Source organism: Cyclopterus lumpus, chromosome 20 (genome assembly GCF_009769545.1).
Source record: "Cyclopterus lumpus isolate fCycLum1 chromosome 20, fCycLum1.pri, whole genome shotgun sequence".
NCBI lineage: Eukaryota > Metazoa > Chordata > Actinopteri > Perciformes > Cyclopteridae > Cyclopterus > Cyclopterus lumpus.
In genome coordinates, this window is record NC_046985.1 from 3748368 (window position 1) to 3769527 (window position 21160).

The window sequence follows — 21160 nt, forward strand, 5'->3', positions numbered from 1 at the left end:
GGTAGTCCACTGTCACTTTAGGATTTAGAGAACACATTTTTCACATACATTTGTTCCTATAAATGAGTTAATACTGATTTATAAAGCGTTAAGTAATAATAAAGGCACCATTTAAAACCAACAAAACCCAATTTGAAGAACGCCTTATTTCATGAAAAAAAGATTCATGCTATTTTTTTTATTTTTTATTTAAACTGCGATTTCCCGTCTTTTTTTCTTTTTTTCTTTTTTATCTCGGGTGGCGCCCGGAAAAAAATAGAAAACCCCGCTTCAAATTCAAGTGCTGAGAAATTAACGAGTTGTTGTGGTGTTGTTGTTGTTGTTGTTGTTGTTGTTGTCGTTTTTTAGAGTGCTCGAAGCTAATAATATTTCAACTTCCAGCAAAGCGGCGCCGCACTTCAAAGGGACTTTCAGCACATCGTCTCCTAGCAACAGCTACAGCGCGTCCCACATGAACTCGACTCACTGCATCTGCACATCAAACGTCCTCTTGCAGCCACGCTTTCATTACAGAATATATTCCAGCGCAGGAAGCCTGGAGAGATGTTGTGTTCTGGGTTGTTTAATCAAGCCATGCAAGTCGGATTTAAATGTCCCAAAAATAATCTCTTGACTTTCGTTTTTTTTTGGTGTATAAAAAGGCGGTGAAATCGGGCTGATGTGAGACGCGAAAGAAATTAAAAGAAATAAAGTTCTGCTCATTTAAATTTATTTTTTTTTGTCGTGCCCATATGCGAAAATGTATATATATATTTTAAAATAGGCCCTAATTAAAATAAGAAGAAGAATTCAGAAATTAATGACAATTCCTTTAATTTGATAGAAAAACTTTCAGTGATGCATTAAATAAATCCCAATGTAAGCGAACAAGTCGATGTACAGGACGTATTTATACATAGCACAGTATATAATTATTTATATACTTAATACCACAGAAATTAACACTTTCTTTTCTTATATTGTGTCACTTCTCCGAGTGCCGCTGAAAAGAGCTCCCTCACCTCGAATCTCAACAATAACACGGGAAAACATGACAAAAAGAAAATTACAATCATTCTGTACACGACGAGGCTGCAACACAAACGAGTCCACCCCCTGTTTGCGTGCACTGTACACTCGACACGGCAAACAGACTTTGTTTTTGCTTGCATCAAAATATAAAAGTGGAAAAAAAGAAAACAGAAGCATCCATCTCTGAGATCATAGATCTTCAAAAGCAGATAAATCGACGCGTCCGTCGTTAACTGGAACCCTGCAGAGCCCGCCCACATCCACCACTATAAACCATGAATTAAAACACACTTGGCATCCGTGGGAAAAGAAAGAGCCAGAACGTCGCCAGGACGTCTCCAATTTTCTTCCAATTCTATTTATTTTAAAGAAATAGTTTGACATTGCGCTTATTGGCTTTCTCGCTGGGATATCAGCACCGATACAGCGCTAAAGCTAGGAGGCGATTAGCTTAGATTAGCTTAGCCTGAAGACTGGCAGCAGGGGGAAACAGTTAGCTCAACAGCTCACAGATTACTGTAACATAAAACATGTTACAATGTATAATTTAAGATATGAGAAACGTTAGCATGTAAAACTGTCTGGATGCGGCGGGAAGTGGCTAACTGCTCCTCTTTTAAAGTAAAACAAATATTACTTACAAAACACAGATAAAGCTCACGAATTACTGTAAGTTGTTTGACGTTGTAAAACTTAAGATATGAGAAATATAAACATTACAAGTTGTAGTTTAATGAGTTACATGCTGTAAATCACTTAACGTTAGCATAAAAACGCGTTCCTGCTCCTCTTCAAAGGCAAAAAACACACTTAGAAAACACAGTTGAGCTCAGAAAGTACTGTAACATGTTTGTTTTTGAGTAAACCGTACAACAATTGTAGGTTGTGGTTTTATGAGAAGAACTCACGTAGCATGTAGCACGTAGCTCCACGTAAAAAACGCCTGGAAACCGGAGGGAAGCGGCAAGCCTTAATCTCTTAAGGCTCACTTACTGTCACATGTTTTATCTTGTTTATTTAATCTGTACAAAGATTTTGAACATTGTCATTTTAGAGGAGTTGTTGTTTTATGGGAGGTTTTGTGCCACGTAGCATGTAGCGTAGCATGTAGCGTATGTCATGGGTAAACAGCTAGCTCTGCTCTTTTCAAAATTCAAAAACACAACAACAAAGACAGCTAAAACTCACAGATTGCTTTAAAATGTTGTCTTTTTTTTAAAAACCGCACAAACATTTAAGGGGTTTGGGCTATAATGTAGCACCTAGCAGAAAATTACATTTTTGTCTGTGTAGAAATAAATACAATGTGTTATTTAGTTTGCTTTAGGGGTGCAGAGGCCAGTTCCCTCTTCTTCCAGTTTATGCTAAGCTAAGCTAATCACCTCCTAGTTCTAGAGCCACGGTAGCGCACAGACACAAGAGTGGTATTGATCTTCTCATCTAATTGTCAGACAGAATGCGAATACGTGTATTTTCCTCAAATACCAAACTATAAAATATTAAAATGTATTCAATGCTAAATACAGTATATTGAAGAATTCCTTCGTTTCAGATTATTTCTTTAATTTAGTAAAGATTTATATTTTCAGAACATAGTGACCATCCCAAGTGACGTCTTCAAATAAGTTGCGTTGCGCAACTGTTAGTCCAAAACCCAATGAAAGAAAAAAAACTGTGACACAAGTTCATTGTTGTCGTCTTTTCATTGGCGAATCGTTTTCAGCACTAATTCAAACTTTACAAACCAACTCACGACCCGTGTTTTTAGTTTGTTGAAGAAGGAACAATCCAATCCATGTTTTTGGTCCTTTTTTCCGCACAACAATCCGTTTAACTAACTACAGGGAGCCGAGACAGCAACAGATTGTTCTGAACAGGAACAGGTTGTATGAAAAAAAAGATCGAGTTCCCCCCCCGATGAATCAGACTGACGTGGATCCTGCACAGTTAAATCCTGCAGCATCAAAGACGACGGAGAGCAGGCGAGTCCGAACCCCCTTTTTTAATACCACGGCACCAGCAGGAGGCGCCGCACTTGGAGCCTACACTTATGAAAACGTATGTACTTCTACCAACCACAGACTACACAGGCAATCCAACGGCCGTGATGGCGAGTGAGCGTCAGAGCGGCCCCGAGACAAAACCCATCGGCTGGCCCGAAAAAAACACATCAGCTGTCCAAAAAACACAGTTCTGGAGTAATTACCCAAAAAGCGTTCTTTCGCAGAAGGACGGGAAAAGGAAAAGGACGTGCGTTTCGGGACGGGAAAAAGGAAAGCCTTTATTTCCATCTTAATGTCAGTCTCTTAAATAAAAGGAAATGGGACACAATGGCAGCATGTACATGGATCTCCTCCCTGCCCTCTTCTTCATCTCCTTCTTCATCTCCTTCCGTTGCTCTGAAAATGTCCTTGGATGCCCTTGATGTGAGTTTTAGTCCCCTCTCCTCGGCAGGGCTTGCAAGGGAAATCCAGGGGGTGGGGTGAGGGGTCCGCCGGCACTCCGAGCAGCCCCCCCCCCCCCCCCCCCCACCACCCCGCCCTCAGCCGCAGGAGATGACAGTGAAGCGCTTGGAGATGCAGGACATGTTGTGCAGCACGATGCCCAGGAGGAAGAGCAGCACGCACGCCACCAGGATCACCGTGCACACGCCGGACCACGTGGAGCCCTTCCCCCCTCCTCCTCCTCCTCCCCCCACCGGGCCCGTCACTCTCCTCTCGCCCTCGCCCAGCTCCAGCCCCATCCCCATCCCCTCCAGACCCATCGCCAGGCCCAGTTGCTGCTGCTCGGGCATGGTCAGCACCGTCATCCCCTTCTGCTGGCCGCCGGGCAGGAACCGACATCCCAGCTCCCCGGAGAGGCCCAGCGCCCGCTCCTTGGCCATGGGCAGCGGCAGCATGTAGCAGCCGTTGCTGGGGAGGCGGATGAAGACCGGCGTGTGCTCGGAAGCGTGAGGGATGGCGATGACGGTGATGATGTCCGGGTCGTCCGGGAGCTGGGAGACGGACAGGCCCGGCGGGAGCCTGGTGACGCTGCGGCACCAGGGGCAACGGATCTCCTTCTGGCTGCTGCGCATCTGGGTCAAGCACACCGAGCAGCACGTGTGACGGCAATCCAGGAGTTTGGGCCGCCGGCGCGGGCTGTAGTAGTTAAAGCAGATCTGGCACTCCAGGATGGAGTCTTGGGAAAGAGTCTCCATTTTTATTTTCTTATTATATTCACCGGCAGACAACAGCAATTATTTTAGAGAGGGTTGGTCAAGCAGGTCGAGTAGAAAGGTTGCACAACTCCCAACGTCCACAACTTCACAGCTCCTCGGTGGCAACGTGGTCCTCCATCTGCAACAGAAGAGAAAGATGCATTGTTGACATTGTGTTACATTTTTAATAGGAAGTTGATGTGGTCCATAGAATCACTCCTGACATGCACAGAAATTTGTTTATTTTGAGAATTTTGTTTTTTTTGCAAAATATTAAGCCAGTCAAATCACAGAGGAAAATGCACCAGATAGGCCTATTGTCACAGATAGGCCTATTGTCACAGATAGGCCTATTGTCACACGTCGTAGCAATGCAGCCGCCAACTGGTCAGGTAAGTTCACGCGACCCTTGCTCCTTCAGGCCACAGACTAAAAAAAACTATTTCTTCCTCCTCCTCCTCCTTTTTTGATGGCGTCTTCCGAGTGAATCCACATGGACGCTGCAATAGTTTTGCCGGGTGTCAACCCAAAATGACACCCGGCCAAACAATGAATACAAAACAAGTCCATGCCGACAAGTCTTTTCCTTTTCTTTTTCTTTTTTTGCCCAAATTGTAGAAGTGTGAAAGACGCCGAGGAGAAGAAGATAACTAGATTTTATTTGATGTTATTCCTCTTCGCAGCCATCTAAACAGCACCTCCCGGGCTCCACTGTTGGTCGACAGCGAGAGTGAGGAGTGAGACAGACGGAGTGCAGCGAGAGACGGAGGGAAAAGGTGGCGATAGAAATGTGAAGAAAAAACAAAAAGAGCTGACCACTGATTGCACGCAGCAGCGTACATCTTCGGCCTCTTTATCAAAAAACAAGATCTCAGGCAATTAAAGCGGTCGCGGCGGCCTGCGGGGACACCGACAGATAAGAGTGGGCTCACACCAGGCCGGCTCGGAGCAGTTCATCCCGTCTGGAGTCTTTTAGTTTGGCTTTCGAGAGAGGACCATCACATTCCACCGTGAATAACTGCAACGAGGAGAGGACTTGAGAGCATTTGAGCGAAATCGAGAAATCCCCGAAGAATCTCCTTATCACCGAATCCGTTTGAAAGCATTTCATCGATTGATCCTTCAATATCTCAAGATGCCCTCGTCTGTATCCGCGTCCTTCAGCTCCGACTGGGGGATCTTAAGGCTTTCCCAGGTCTATGTTCATGTGTTAAAGCTGCATTCTCTCTCCTGACCACAAGGGGGCGACTCCTCTGGTTGTATAGAAGTATATGCTTCATGTGTTAAAGCTGCATTCTCTCTCCTGACCACCAGGGGGCGACTCCTCTGGTTGTATAGAAGTCTACGCTTCATGTGTTAAAGCTGCATTCTCTCTCCTGACCACCAGGGGGCGACTCCTCTGGTTGTATAGAAGTCTATGCTTCATGTGTTAAAGCTGCATTCTCTCTCCTGACCACCAGGGGGCGACTCCTCTGGTTGTATAGAAGTCTATATAAATGACTCTACTTCTCTTGATTTATTCCCTCAGTAAACATTGTAAACATGAGTTTTTGGTCTCAATCTCTAGTTTCAAGTCTTCTTCAATACAAATAAAACGTAAATCCTTCCAAAGCAAGAGGATGCATCGAGGTGAAGCGCTGCCAGTTAAGACAACAGGAAGTGACCTCAGGAGTGCAGAGAGTGCATCATGTATGGTGTACACCCCCCCCCCCCCCCCCCCCCCCCCCCTCCCCCCCCCCCTGAATGCTGACCTAGTTCTTCCCACCATTACCGAGTCAAAGTCGAGGAAAAAAGACACAAATTAAAAATCCTGGCGTTTTTTGGGGGGGTGAAGTGAGGAGAGAGGAAGCAGAGAAAGAGAGAGAGAGCTGCCCTTGAGGGGGCGAGACAGCCCGGGGAATTACTGAATCCTTTCCCCCAAAGATAAGGATTAGCTTTGATCTGACATAAATGCTTTGTGGCTCAATATTCCCATGCAGCCTCTCTCTCTCTCTCTCTCTCTCCCTCTCTCTCTCTCTCTCTCTCCTGACTGAAGAGCTTCTCCTCTTCTGCTTCGCATCAATTCTTCATCGTGTTCACCTTCACCTTTACCCTCAATCCTTTCCTTCCCACAGCCTCGTCACTCATTTCCTGCACGTCAAGAGAATAAACCTTCACATGTAACTCCGTAAACTACTAATATTAACAATAAAAAAAATAACATATAACATAATCTGCAGAAATGATCCTTATTCCCAACATCATTTAGCCCGGCTTTGTTTTTTATGGTCTGTTTTTTCCATTCCTTTTTGGTCCGAGACGTTTTAATCTTGCTGTGTGGGTTATTGATTAATCTGGAAAAAAATCGACTTGTCTGGTCCCAAGTTTGTGAAGAAGAAACAACCCGAACACAACGTTAAAAAAAAGGGTCCGGGAGACGCTTTGAAGTCACTGGAGCGGAAGACCAATCAGGACTGAAATCAGTAAGAAGGAAAGTTTGATTGATCTCGAGTTGACCGTCGGGTCTGTTTTGGACAAACATGCCACTCTTTAATAATCCTGAGTGGTTTTGTGTCGTCGTCACGGCAACGAAGGACGTGTGACTCAGTAATGATGAGGAGTGAGCGAGCGGCGGCCCCCACCGATGCAACATGCCTGTGGCCCACTGGGAGTAACCCAACACACACACACACACACACACACACACACACACACACACACAGGTTCCCTCAGGGCCTCCACACACAATCAGCCGAGGAGAAAGTGCACTCGTCCTCAGAGACAGAAGTTAAAAATACATGTATATACACTATACACACACACACACACACACACACACACACACACATAGCTCCACCCTGCTAGATATAATAAACTACCTGAAAGCAGCAGTGGGGGGTCCAGTGAAGCGTCGACAAGTCGATGATGTCACGGTGTGATGTCATAGGATGCAGGTGCGACGTTACCTGGTGTCAACTCAGTGATGCTGGACATGAATATCATGATGTCAGAGTACTAAAAACATATGTTGTGTTTGCACCACAGTTGAAATATAACAACGAGTATCTAAAGTTTTGGAAGCCGCAGTTTGACAGAATTAATCTCATTTTAAGGTCCACATTTTTTATTTTCTGCTCTGTATTCATTCATTCATTCAAGGACGAACAAGGACACTGATGCATCTGTGACGACACCAATCCTCCGGTCACGTGGATGTGTATCCTGTATTCTTTATTCTGTATTCTGTATCCTGTATCCTGTATCCTGTATTCTGTATTCTGTATCCTGTATCCTGTATCCTGTATTCTGTATTCTGTATCCTGTATCCTGTATTCTGTATTCTGTATTCTGTATCCTGTATCCTGTATCCTGTATTCTGTATTCTGTATCCTGTATCCTGTATCCTGTATCCTCTATTCTGTATTCTGTATCCTGTATCCTGTATCCTGTGTTCTGTATTCTGTATTCTGTATCCTGTATCCTGTATCCTGTATCCTGTATCCTGTATCCTGTGTTCTGTATCCTGTATTCTGTATCCTGTGTTCTGTATCCTGTATCCTGTATTCTGTATTCTGTATCCTGTATCCTGTATCCTGTATCCTGTATTCTGTATCCTGTATCCTGTATCCTGTATTCTGTATTCTGTATTCTGGATCCTGGATCCTGGATCCTGGATCCTGGATCCTGTATTCTGTATTCTGTATTCTGTATCCTGTATCCTGTATCCTGTATCCTGTATTCTGTATTCTGTATCCTGTATCCTGTATCCTGTATTCTGTATTCTGTATCCTGTATCCTGTATCCTGTATTCTGTATTCTGTATCCTGTATCCTGTATCCTGTATTCTGTATTCTGTATCCTGTATCCTGTATCCTGTATCCTCTATTCTGTATTCTGTATCCTGTATCCTGTATCCTGTATCCTGTGTTCTGTATTCTGTATTCTGTATCCTGTATCCTGTATCCTGTATCCTGTATCCTGTATCCTGTATCCTGTGTTCTGTATCCTGTATTCTGTATCCTGTGTTCTGTATCCTGTATCCTGTATTCTGTATTCTGTATCCTGTATCCTGTATCCTGTATCCTGTATTCTGTATTCTGTATCCTGTATCCTGTATCCTGTATTCTGTATTCTGTATTCTGGATCCTGGATCCTGGATCCTGGATCCTGGATCCTGTATTCTGTATTCTGTATTCTGTATCCTGTATCCTGTATCCTGTATCCTGTATTCTGTATTCTGTATCCTGTATCCTGTATCCTGTATTCTGTATTCTGTATCCTGTATCCTGTATCCTGTATTCTGTATCCTGTATCCTGTATTCTGTATTCTGTATCCTGTATCCTGTATCCTGTATCCTGTATTCTGTATTCTGTATTCTGTATCCTGTATCCTGTATTCTGTATTCTGTATCCTGTATCCTGTATTCTGTATTCTGTATTCTGTATCCTGTATCCTGTGTCCTGTATTCTGTATTCTGTATTCTGTATCCTGTATTCTGTATTCTGTATTATGTATTCTGTATCCTGTATTCTGTATTCTGTATTCTGTATTCTGTATCCTGTATTCTGCATCCTGTATTCTGTATTCTGTATCCTGTATCCTGTGTCCTGTATTCTGTATTCTGTATTCTGTATTCTGTATCCTGTATTCTGTATTCTGTATCCTGTATTCTGTATCCTGTGTTCTGTATTCTGTATTCTGTATTCTGTATTCTGTATTCTGTATCCTGTGTTCTGTATTCTGTATCCTGTATTCTGTATCCTGTGTTCTGTATTCTGTATTCTGTATTCTGTATTCTGTATTCTGTATCCTGTGTTCTGTATTCTGTATTCTGTATCCTGTATTCTGTATCCTGTGTTCTGTATTCTGTATTCTGTATTCTGTATTCTGTATCCTGTATTCTGTATTCTGTATTCTGTATCCTGTATTCTGTATTCTGTATTCTGTATCCTGTATTCTGTATCCTGTGTTCTGTATTCTGTATTCTGTATTCTGTATCCTGTATTCTGTATCCCGTGTTCTGTATTCTGTATTCTGTATTCTGTATCCTGTATCCTGTATTCTGTATTCTGTATCCTGTACTTTTTCACCCTGCCGGGATAATACGATCCATAAATCACGTCGCTGTGGGTGAAAATGTATAAAATAATAATTGAAGTGAGGCCGGGGCGATGAAGCAATCTAGAAATAACTTCACGCTTTTAACATCTTCCACACATTTATACTAAATAAATAAATAAAAAAATTAACAGTTTTCCGTCGCTGATGTAAAACGACTTTTGATCGTTTTGTTCCGGCGGCGTTTGGAAAAGTTAAGAAGATTGTTATTGTATTTTGTATTTATTTACCGTTTATTTTGGTCTCAGTGACTTTTTTAGTATTTATGGGGACAAATAAAGTCATTGATTGATTTAAATAAAACCATTAATTGATTGATTGATCGATTGGTTTTTTAGGGCTCTGGAACAAACTCTTCCAGCTCAAGAGGACAAGATTTATTTTAAATAATGTGTTAAGTTTGTCAGAGTAAATTCTGTTCTGAACCACAAAGAAAAGTAAAGATTTTTTAAATATTTATATCTGCTGGCTCCTGCAGACTTGGCGAGCTTTATTGATAATAAATCCTTAAATAAATATATATACTTATATATATTTGGAGCGACACCAGCAGGTCTTTTGGCTCACGGCCCAACATTCAACTAAACGTTATTAAAAAATCTGTTGGCGGGATTTTCTTTTTTATATTAATCTAGAACAACCAAACATACACAAATAAAAACAGATTTTTTTAAAATATAAATTAACAGGCCGTCCTCCATTCAACCTTCTCTCACGTCGAAGCTGCAGAGAAGCCGAGAGGAACAATTAAGCCTGAACCGCTCCATCTTGGAGCCCGTCCGTCCCGTGTGATTTGTGGCCCCTCTCCATTAACGCCAAACCCCCCCTGAAAAGAAAAATGGCGGATAAATGCATCGCGGCGCCTCCCGAGCCAAACTCCTCGCCACTTAACGCCGTTAAGTTCATCTTTTTCCATCGGTGAATAAACGCAGCGACAAAAATGTTACAACACGAGTCAAAACCGAATGCCCAAAAGTCTCCGCTGCGCAAGCATTTGCATATAGATAGTTGCTGTTGCGCAATTATACACACACACACACACACACACACATTTTGGATGGGAGTCAACATTTCATTTAACATCTGCAGCAGTCATGCAGGAGGCTAAAGGGCAACGGCCCAGATTAAAGTGCTAATCCAATTAACTTTAATCTGCTGCCCCATTTTTTTCACACGTCAAACTGCACGACGGAGGACGGTCCTCGACTCAAGGTCACAAGGGTCGCGTGAGGATACCGTCTTGAGGTTGAGTTGAGGAGACTTATTAGAGGCTGAGGGCGGAGGGAAAGCGAGCGCGGCAACCGACGTGAATCAATCACGGAGTCGCGTTAGAGCGAGGGGAGCGTGTCCACGCTCTCCCGGCTTAATATCCTCGTTATGCGACACGTTAACGAGGTCTTTTCTTTATGTTCTCAGCGGCACTTCTCAAAGTCAAATGTGGGGGAATCGCCCGCCAGCAGCGCAGAACCTCTTGGAGTTCACTCCTGCAAACCGACGCGGGAGGAAAACAATATAGAGAGAAAGAAAATAAGACGAATCTGCAGGGTTTTTAACGCCCATCTCTCTTTTAATCTCTTAGCCATTTAGATAACGGCGGACACGTCTGTGTGATCTGTTTTTAATGGTTTTTGGCATAATTGCAGTTCAAAGAAAAATCTCAATGAACCGAAACAAAACAAAAGAGAGGACATCTGGATCGGTCCAAACGACTGGCACTTTGTTGGCAAAATGGAAATAAACGTGATCGGGGCATTTTTCTGTGTGTGTGTGTGTGTGTGTGTGTGTGTGTGTGTGTGTGTGTGTGTGTGCGTGTGTGTGTCGGCTCTGCAGCAGCGTGACGCCGCCACCGACCGCAGGAGGGGAGCGGCTGTTTGTCCACTTCGTCTCTCCAGGAGTTTGGTTTCATTTTTTAAAGCTAATATTTGACGACAGGAAAACGTTTGCACGGATAAAAAGAACAAACCCACGTGGGAAAAGAGAGAGAGAGAGAGAGAGAGAGAGAGAGAGAGATCCTCACACAGACATTCCCCCAAAAAAGGTCAATTAGAGCTATGAATATGTGTCTACGTGTCAAAAAGAGTTAATAAAACATACTTCCTCATTCACGGTTACGTGGATAACGTGCAAACTATTTGGTGGGATATCAACGGATTACTCAGCGTCATTTCTTCTTCGTTGGTGTTGCTACGAACGCCCGAACGTTGACATTTTAATTGCATTAATATTTCAGCTGCGATTTGATTTCGGCACCCTGTCACAAAAACAGGAGAATAATTAGGAAATGATAGAAAAAATAATGACTTTTAAACTTGTATTTGCTAATTCTGAAAGTCATAAAACGTAAAAGTCACATGCAACATTTAGGCTAAGTGTCATATTTTGCTACATTTACTGGAAAATGTGTCTCAATATACAGTAACTATATTTTCATTTATATTTTCATATATATATTTAAATAGTGCAACTTTTTATATATATATATATATATATATATATATATAGTGCAACTATATATATATACATATAAAAAGTTGCACTATTTCTATAGATTTGTGAACACACACCTGTGTGCCATCAGTCCTCTGTGAGGTCACACAGAGTCCAAAAAACAAAATCAGCGCTCTTTGATGAAATGCATCTTCTGCACTGAGATCTTTTTCAAAGCCGAGCCGGCGGCCCGATCCCCGTCTCCAGATTCAAATAGAGATCCCGGAGACCTGAGAACCGCCCAAAAACTTCAAACAGCGCCGACACTTTTCATTAAGCTACTCAAAGAGTGAGGATTATTAAAATAATTAAAATAAATGCTAATAATAACTGCAGCCGTCAACAATCCTGAGAAGTTTAACCAATTGAAACCGAACAAAGACAACTCTCTTGAAGACTCCTCATGGAAGTGGTCTCACTCCTTCAAATGAACACTAATTACAATAAAATAATTAAATAAATAAAACTCTTCAAAGCCTCTAAAAACTTCTTTCTTTTAAATCACCGGCTTTAAGAAAGAAAAAAGAGGCCGTGCAGCGGAATGTGAATTATTCCTGGCGAGGAGGTTTACCTGAGAAGACGGGTTTGTGTGTGTGTGTGTCTGTGTGTGTGTGTGTGTGTGTGTGTGTGTGTGTGTGTGTGTGTGAAAAAATAACCTGCTTCTCGACTCGCCGCGAGCTAAACGCTTTCAAGAGATCTGACATGTTGGCATGTTGCTAGGAGACAGACGTCATCATATCACTGCTGCTGTTTTGTCGAAAAAACACACACACACACACACACACTTACACACACACATCGCTCCGAGGTGCTCTGGGAAAAAGAAGACAACAAGAGAGTGTGTCAGGTGTCGAGGAAGTAACGAGGTGATGAAGCGGCACATTTTTAGAGTCGCCCTCAAACTGTTTTCATGTCACCTTGTCAACACCCCCCCCCCCTACTTTGGCACGAGGATTCTGGGTAAACCCAAATCAACGTGGGCAGGACAACGTCATCGTTTGAGTGACAGGTCCGAGGAGACGAGCACGAACTTACCCCGGGGAGTGGTTTGTTTGTCTGTTGGTCTTTGAACGCCTCGCGACAACTGGATTCACATCTTAATTAATGAGCAACTATTTACACATTGGAAGCCAATTGGAAGCCCATTGGAAGCCCAATGGAGACCCATTGGAGGACCATTGGGGACCCATTGGAAGCCCAATAGAGACCCATTTGAAGCCCATTGGAGACCCATTGGAGGACCATTGGAAGCCCATTGGAGACCCATTGGAGGACCATTGGAAACCCATTGGAGACCCATTGGAAGCCCATTGGAGACCCATTTGAAGCCCATTGGAAGCCCAGTAGGGAATAAAGCATTATTATAGAGTTCATCCATTCATTTCCTTCTCTTTTAAAAGTCATATTTTAAACCACAAACGGTGGATTATTTTGTGTGTGTGTGTGTGTGTGTGTGGGCAAAAAGTCTCACTGCCGACAAGATTTTAATAAAGTAAAGCCTCTCTCGATGCCTCGTGTCCAATAATCCAAACTGAGTCAACAGTCTGCTCGCAGTCCTTGAAAAGAGGACGGAGGAAATCGGCACGGAGAACAAACAATCCGCCGCTTACTTTCCAACCGGAGATAAGCCGCATCAAGTGGACGCCAGAGCTCTTATTGATTTGTTATGAAAAGCGTTTTGATTTGCATTCTTTTTGTTCATTTCCGTCAGAGGACGCGTTTAACCATCAAAGCAAAGTTATCGTTATCGGCTGATATTCACTCATCGACGCTTTATAAGTCGCCGATCTCCGATATTGATAAATCGTGAACAACAATCGGCGGGAGAGCCGTTAGCGTTAGCGGCGCCGGAGCTAACGGCTAACGCACGGAGGTTCCCATTGATTTTACATTGTGATGCGTTCAGGCTCGGAATCTTTCTTGTGAAATGTAGTTTTTTCTGCGAGAAACCTCAATAAATCCAGTTATTAGTAACTGAGCAGCTGAAAGGTTTAGATAAGAAATACAATCTTGTTTTTCCTTCGTTTTCTTTATGCAAATAAGCGCTTCAGATGACTTCGGTTTGCACTGAATTCAGGACCCCCCCCCCCCCCCCCCCCCCCCGATGATCAACGAGGCCTCTGAGACTTATTTATCTTTCTTAGCTGCAAAGAGACACTTCGCTTCTTTCTTTGTCCTCATAAATTACACAACGGCCTTGTTGAGTCCATCTTTGAAGCAAGTCGTCTTCATTGCGACCCAAAAAATTATACCGCATAAAACCGATTGAGAATGTGTGATCCCTCGTTCGTGAAAGCGGTCGTCGAGGAGCAGCTGCGAAGGAAAAGTCTTTAGGGGGGATGGAGGTTGACGGGCCACCTGCTGCTGCTCTGACTTTGAGAGATGGCCGTGATGTCTTCCATCGGCTATTTTCACACCCTCCCTCCTCCCTCCTCCCTCCTCCCTCCTCATCTCTTTGAGTGAGACAGACAGCGGCGGGGGCTGAGGACACGTTTGAAGGAATATTTTCACAGAGACGGATGTCGGAGCGGAACAAAAACAACACACCGGCGGGTCGATACCCCAGAGTCACGGGTCGGGTCCTCCTCTGACGCACCAGATCCATCAGGGCGGACCAGATCCATCAGGGCCTCCCACCCGGGGTGACCTTTACAGCTCAGTACGGTGGCCCCCGAGGGCTCAAAGCGACAACACTTGTCGACTTCCTGCTTCTCCGCCGCGCACGTTTGAACGTACGCCCTCTGGTGTTTGGGAGAATAGTGCAAAACAACGCAGCGGCACGTTGAGCACGAACTCCTCTGAGCACCAGTTCTGTGAATCCCCTCGGACAGTCATTCACACACACACACACACACACACACACACACACACACACACACACACACACACACACACACACACACACACACACAGCTCTCAGTATCCTATCGACACTCACTTAAGATAATGGGTACTGTTGGAGAGGCTATAGATTGTAGCTAGTGTGTGTGTGTGTGTGTGTGTGTGTGTGTGTGCGTGTGTACGTGTGTGTGTGTGTGTGTGTGTGTGTGTGTGTGTGTGTGTGTGCGTGTAGACAGGCGAGGCAGATATAAGGGCTTTAGAAAGAGACTCTGCAGTAAATCGTGGTGGCAATTTGTCAGGATTAAAGCTGCATGGTGGCTGTCGTTTCGTGTGTGTGTGTGTGTGTGTGTGTGTGTGTGCGTGCGTGTGTGTGTATGTGTCGCAGCGTCAGGTGTTTTTTTTTACCTCGAGGTTGACAGGAAATAGGAGCACTTTTTAACTGCGGCTGCACTTAGAAAGTGCATTATCAATTATCACTTCTGATTATATTGTTGATAGTTGATTCATTGTTTGTTCTGCAGTCTTAAGCTCAAAGATTTAAGTTGTTTTAAAGAAAACTCTTAACACTTGATGGTTACTTATTTGTAGCTTAATAAATTACTGTCGACTAATTATCAATCATGTCAACAGACCAACCAAAAAATAGATAATTAAAAAAATGTATCAAGAAGTTAACCAATAATTAAAATAATCATTATTTGCAGGTGTAGTCGAAACAACAAAAGCATTTCTTTTGCAACATGCAGATCATTTAAGCCATTTTTGGGAAAACCACATTCCAGCGAGCCCCGCCCCCTTTCACCCTGCAGGTCAACGTGCTGAACGTGAGAAAATTCACCATTAAAAAAAAAAAAGTATAAATATATCTGCTTCTGTGCTCATTAACGCTCACTTGCAAGAACGAGAACTTTCACCGACAACCTCTCCACTGAACCGACATGAAGAGCGCCCCCTTTCCTCCAACAACAGACTGAAATACAAGATCATTTGCAGATTGAAAAGCTGTTAATTACACGTCCTAGTTGCATGTTTCCAGACATGTTTTTCTTGGCGTCGCCCTCGTTGTTTCCACTTAAGACTTACTTGATGTTCTTGTGGACTGCAGGTGGGCGGAAACGAGACGGTGAGAACAGACCCAGAAGAGCCTCGTGTGATTGTGTGTCTGTCCACAGCAGCTGAATGACGCCCTTCAACAGACGCACAACACCGCCGACGAACGGGCTGACTGCCTCTCTCTCCATCTGCAACATTACTCTCTCTCTCTCTCTCTCTCTCTCCCTCTGCAACAGTACTCTCTCTCTCTCTCTCTCTCTCTCCTGCAGCATCATCTTCTCTCTCTTTGAACCTCCACAAACAAGAGCCCTGCAGCCACGAGAACGAGGAGCGAGGGGGGGGGGGGGAGTACAAGAGAAATACAAATGTCAAACATAAACCACACACACACACACACACACACACACACACACGGCTGACCTTCAACAGCCTCTCCTGAGGCCCAACATGTGAAAGGCTACCTGTGTTCTGCACATGCTTTCGAGCCTCAACGTGTTCCCTTTCTGAGGAGAACCTGCAGCCGACAGCCAGAGGCGTCATGGCGGTGGACGAGCACGCCGTCGCTTCCCTTCTGCAGGACTTCGGACATGTTACGCAAAACGCTTCCCGCGCAGCGCCTCCTCCTCCTCCTCCTCCGACACGGCGTGACATCGAACCGCCACACGCCGACCAGCAGGCGCCACGACGGGGAGTTGAAGCCACACGGGAGACTGATCTGCGGTCAGCGTTACCGTGCAGGGTTACACGGCAACGCCGCCGCCGGGATCAGTCCATCAATCAGGCCGCCGGTCGGCAACGATGTCGATTAGCATTTAAATGCATTTTTTTTGTGCAGAACATGTCGACGCTTTCTGGTTGCAGCTTATGAGAAGATTGGCTTCTTCACTCTGTTTTATTTCGTTTTACAATTTAATATTTTTGCTAATTAATGCTGTAATGCTTTAATGCTATAGAACGGGATGCTAAAGCTTTGGAATTTAGCTTTAATATCTAAATAACTTCCTGTCAAATAGTATAACAACATGCTGAACTATAGCATGTAGCTTTATGTATATTAATTAAAGCATAAGAACAACTTCAGCATGTTGTATTTAGATTAATGCTGGACATATATTTATATACTTACATGATAAGCAAAAAAACTTACTATATGCAACATGGCATATTAGCACATTATGCTAGTGCATAAACATTGCATCACCTCAGGCTCTGAAATCAGTTGGTTAGTAAATAATAAATAGATTAATAGTGTAAAGCACAAGGAAAACATTTATTAAGCTGCTCTAATTTGCAAGAATGCAAAGTAACGTCATCTGTGATGCACTGGCCAATCAAAAGTGTAATTTTTCATTTTCTAATAAGCGTCACATTTAGGCTAAAAGAGGGTTGTGTTTTGGTGCCTTGTGGGCTTGATTGACAGCTGTCTCCGCCCATCATCCTCTGAGCCCTGTGGGCTCCGCACGGACCGGGTTCACCGGGTCCTGCGGGCGACGTCACAGATTGCTGCATCGATGTCGTCGGCCTCAGCTGTTACCGGCCAACAGGTATATTGATTTTAAGATTCGTGTTGATTTTTTTGTTTTTTTTCTCATACTTGCAAACTTGTCATGAAAAACTTCTCAGAGCTGCGGAGACCTTCGCACATCGCTAACGACTCGAGCATTTGGTGGGAAATTGACAGGATAACAAGTTCTGGGGACACCCGGAGAGTTAATCAATGCCGGTGACATCCGATGAGTCGTGAACAGATAAATGAATAAATAAATATAGGAGCAGACAAACAAAGACACAGTCAATGGAAGGCAAAGCGCCGTCAATGAAGAGCACAAATGCAACCTCAGCGAGTGGGACCTGAGCAGCCTCCGGCAACCCCAGAAAAATATATAATAAAATATGCTGTTTTACAGTGTCAATGTCGAATAAAAATACACCGACTCCCCTGTGCAAACACACACAAAGTGTGTGTGTGTGTGTGTGTGGGGGGGGGGGGGGGGAGGGAGGGGAGGCAGATGGGAGAGGAGTGTGCTCCAGTGCGCTCCAGAGGTCATGAATCAGGCGGGTTTCAGTCAGCGGAGACGTAGAGAAACAACGGCATCATGTATCAAGCTTTTAAAGAAGAAGGCGAGAGGTCACCAGCGTGAATGGACTTGCACAACGAGTCATATCTGGGTCATATATCTCCAGAGCTGATAATCATGGCAGCTCCACCATGCTGTCACACATGCAGGACGGTGCAGAGGCACATGCTCATGAATAATCTCTCAGGCAGTCCATCTCTCTCTCTCTCTCTCTCTCTCTCTCTCCATCTTTCTCTCTTCAGCTCATCAGTTCCCCTCAACAGAGAAAGGCCCTTAGCTTCCTCCATCCGAACTCTGCGACAACAAAGCGTCTTTCATCATGCGGTCACGTCGGATCAAAGCACGGGGGAAAAAACCAGGGAGGATTTACTGACATTGTCGTGAGATTATTAAAAGGAAGACGAAGAAGGAAAAAAAAGGAGACATAAATGTAAATTCAAGCATCGGGTTCGACCCAGCAAGCTCTTTGTCTGAAGACTTTGTCTCTTGAACCTGCATTCTCTATACTGACCACAGGGGGCGACAACTTCTCTGGTTGTATAGAAGTCTATGCTTCATGTGTTAAAGCTGCATTCTCTCTCCTGACCACCAGGGGGCTACTCCTCTGGTTGTATAGAAGTCTATGCTTCATGTGTTAAAGCTGCATTCTCTCTCCTGACCACCAGGGGGCTACTCCTCTGGTTGTATAGAAGTCTATGCTTCATGTGTTAAAGCTGCATTCTCTCTACTGACCACCAGGGGGCTACTCCTCTGGTTGTATAGAAGTCTATGCTTCATGTGTTAAAGCTGCATTCTCTCTACTGACCACCAGGGGGCGACTCCTCTGGTTGTATAGAAGTCTATGCTTCATGTGTTAAAGCTGCATTCTCTCTACTGACCACCAGGGGGCGACTCCTCTGGTTGTATAGAAGTCTATGCTTCATGTGTTAAAGCTGCATTCTCTCTCCTGACCACCAGGGGGTGACTCCTCTGGTTGTATAGAAGTCTATATAAATGACTCTACTTCTCTTGATGTATTCCCTCAGTAAACATTGTAAACATTAGTTTTTGGTCTCAATCTCTAGTTTCAAGTCTTCTTCAATACAGCGTGATGTTCATTTAGTAAATTATGGTCATTTAGAGTCAAACAGACCATAAAGCAGGGGATGCTTTAGGGCGGGGCGACAAGGTGATTGACAGGTCGAAACCAGAGACGTATACGTCGTCTCTATGTCCCTCCTCCTCAGTCTTAATGTGGTAACTTCCGTTTATCGGTTGCAAAAAAAACAACACAGCGACGTTTTAATACCACAAGAAATCTGCTCTTCTCTTCCCCCCGCCCCCCCCCCCCCCGCCCCCCCCCCCCCCCCCCCCGCTAACTGAGTCAACATGGAGTCCCTCCAGATTAAATTCTGGCATGTGTCGTGAGCACATCCTTCGTCAAAGGAGTCGCCTCAGGGTTTTTCCTTTTAGGTTCAAAGCCGCGCAGTTTGACAAGATGAAGGTAACTCTCGACGTGTGAAGTTCAGGTTCAAAGGTCACGACAAGATAATGTCGCTTGCCTATTTTTTTTGTGAGGTTAACTTGATTTCTTTTTGAAAGCCCCGTCGAGGGTTTGGAGTTATAACCTCCTAATTTACCAAAATTCTTACCCTTGCAATTTGGTTACTTCAAGAGGAGCGTAATTTTGATACGGTGCCCTTTCTGCAGCTTTTTTTTAGGGGATTTGGTTGGTTTTTTTTCTCCACGAGGCGTTTGATAAACGAAATAAAAAATTTAAAAAAGAGCTTTATCTGCATCCAGAGGCCTAACCTCTCGGCGGGCCGGGGGACCGATCCCCGCCGCTCTGCTTCCTCCCAGACAAGCCGATGATAATCTGTTGGGATCCAAACCACCGCTCCCCTTCGCCGGCCCTCCTCCACTTCATTTTGCAAGCTGCAGGTTCGGTAATCAGGTTTTCTTGATGTCTTAAGAGGAAATTATCTTCCTTTTTTTCTTTGCACTTCCTGTATTTGAAGTCAGGATTGCATCTGCAGGGCGTCCACACTCGGCCCTCAAAATGAGTGTTTGCGTCTCCCGTGGCTGTGTTTACTCGAGGCCGGCTTGTCATGTATATTTATGCCCAATTAGATCAAACTAAATCCCCCCAGCAGGACTCCATCTTTCTTATAGCGGAGATTTGGGATCTCTCTTTTTGTTGGAATTAAATAATTCTGGTGTGTGTTTCACCACAGAATAATGGTATTACTGGAGGAGCTGGAGACCCTTCAATACACCGTCTCGTTTAAAGCATCCCCTGCTTTATGGTCTGTTTGACTCTAAATGACCATAATGTACGAAATAAACATCACGCTGTATTGAAGAAGACATGAAACTAGAGATTGAGACCATAAACTCATGTTTACAATGTTTACTGAGGGAATAAATCAAGAGTCATCTTCATCTTTACACCAACAGAAATGTAGACAACCAACTGTTTTTTTATGGGGGGGGGGGTTAAGTTTTGTATCTCCAGATACACAGTTCACACGTTAATACCAGATATATCCAAACAAGAGAGAGAGGGAGATCAATATGTCGCCTGCCAATAAATAAGCAGCTAAACAGTTTATTAGTTAAATAAATAAACCGATGTTGCTTCCAAAAAACGAAAGTCTCTTAATCCGATGGAGAATGTCTCGTTTGGCCCAGAAGCAGCTGGATGTAAATCCAGAGAGGGAGCAGCCGGCTCGACACCGATACCAGCACCGACACCTGTGGGCCCTCCTGTTGCCATGGCCACCGGCAACAGCAGACGGCGGAGCGGTTTGGGGGGGGGGGGGGGGGGAGAGGCGGAGTCAGTGCTCCCTAAACAAATTAGCCCTGAGAAAACTGCTGAGACCCCGGAGCCTTTAATTACATCAACCAGAAACCGAATTACAGGCCGCGTAATAACTAATCAAACACTCTCCGCCCTCCTCCTCCTCCTCCTCCTCCTCCTCCTCCTCCTCCTCCTCCTCCACCTGTCCCACTCCATCATCAGTTGGAACATTTAAATCGGGGTATTCGTTCCCTGGAGAGACGGAGAGAAATGTCAAGACGAGGGGAGACATGGCTCATCCTCCCTACCTGGCCTTCTCCTTCTATCACTCCTCTCCTCCTCCTCCTCCACCTCCTCCCTCCTCCCTCATCCTCCTCCTCCTCCTCCTCCACCTCCTCATCCTCCTCCACCTCCTCCTCCTCCTCCACCTCCTCCTCCACCTCCTCCTCCTCCTCCTCCTGTCCCACTCCATCATCAGTTGGAACATTTAAATCGGGGTATTCGTTCCCTGGAGAGACGGAGAGAAATGTCAAGACGAGGGGAGACATGGCTCATCCTCCCTACCTGGCCTTCTCCTTCTATCACTCCTCTCCTCCTCCACCTCCACCTCCTCC

At 44.5% G+C, this 21160-nt stretch overlaps 1 protein-coding gene across 2 annotated transcripts; it reads right to left on the reverse strand.

The window, feature by feature from the left end:
• Positions 1–3546: 3546 nt before the first annotated feature.
• rnf152 (ring finger protein 152) lies at positions 3547–15888 on the reverse strand. 2 transcript variants are annotated; one of them, XM_034560193.1, is made up of 2 exons: positions 15720–15888; positions 3547–4349 (listed from the first exon to the last, which is right to left on the reverse strand). In XM_034560193.1, exon 2 carries the CDS (start codon positions 4208–4210, stop codon positions 3554–3556), a length of 657 nt encoding a protein of 218 aa, XP_034416084.1. In that variant the 5' UTR covers positions 4211–4349; positions 15720–15888; the 3' UTR covers positions 3547–3553. The 2 variants fall into 2 exon arrangements, with proteins under 2 accessions (XP_034416084.1, XP_034416083.1); XM_034560192.1 differs by lacking the exon at positions 15720–15888 and adding an exon at positions 7069–7318.
• Between the last annotated feature and the right edge of the window lie 5272 nt (positions 15889–21160).

What these genes read in the sequence shown, in the direction of transcription:
- rnf152 (XM_034560193.1), bottom strand. Translation starts at nt 4,210, where the DNA reads ATGGAGACTCTTTCCCAAGACTCCATCCTGGAGTGCCAGATCTGCTTT.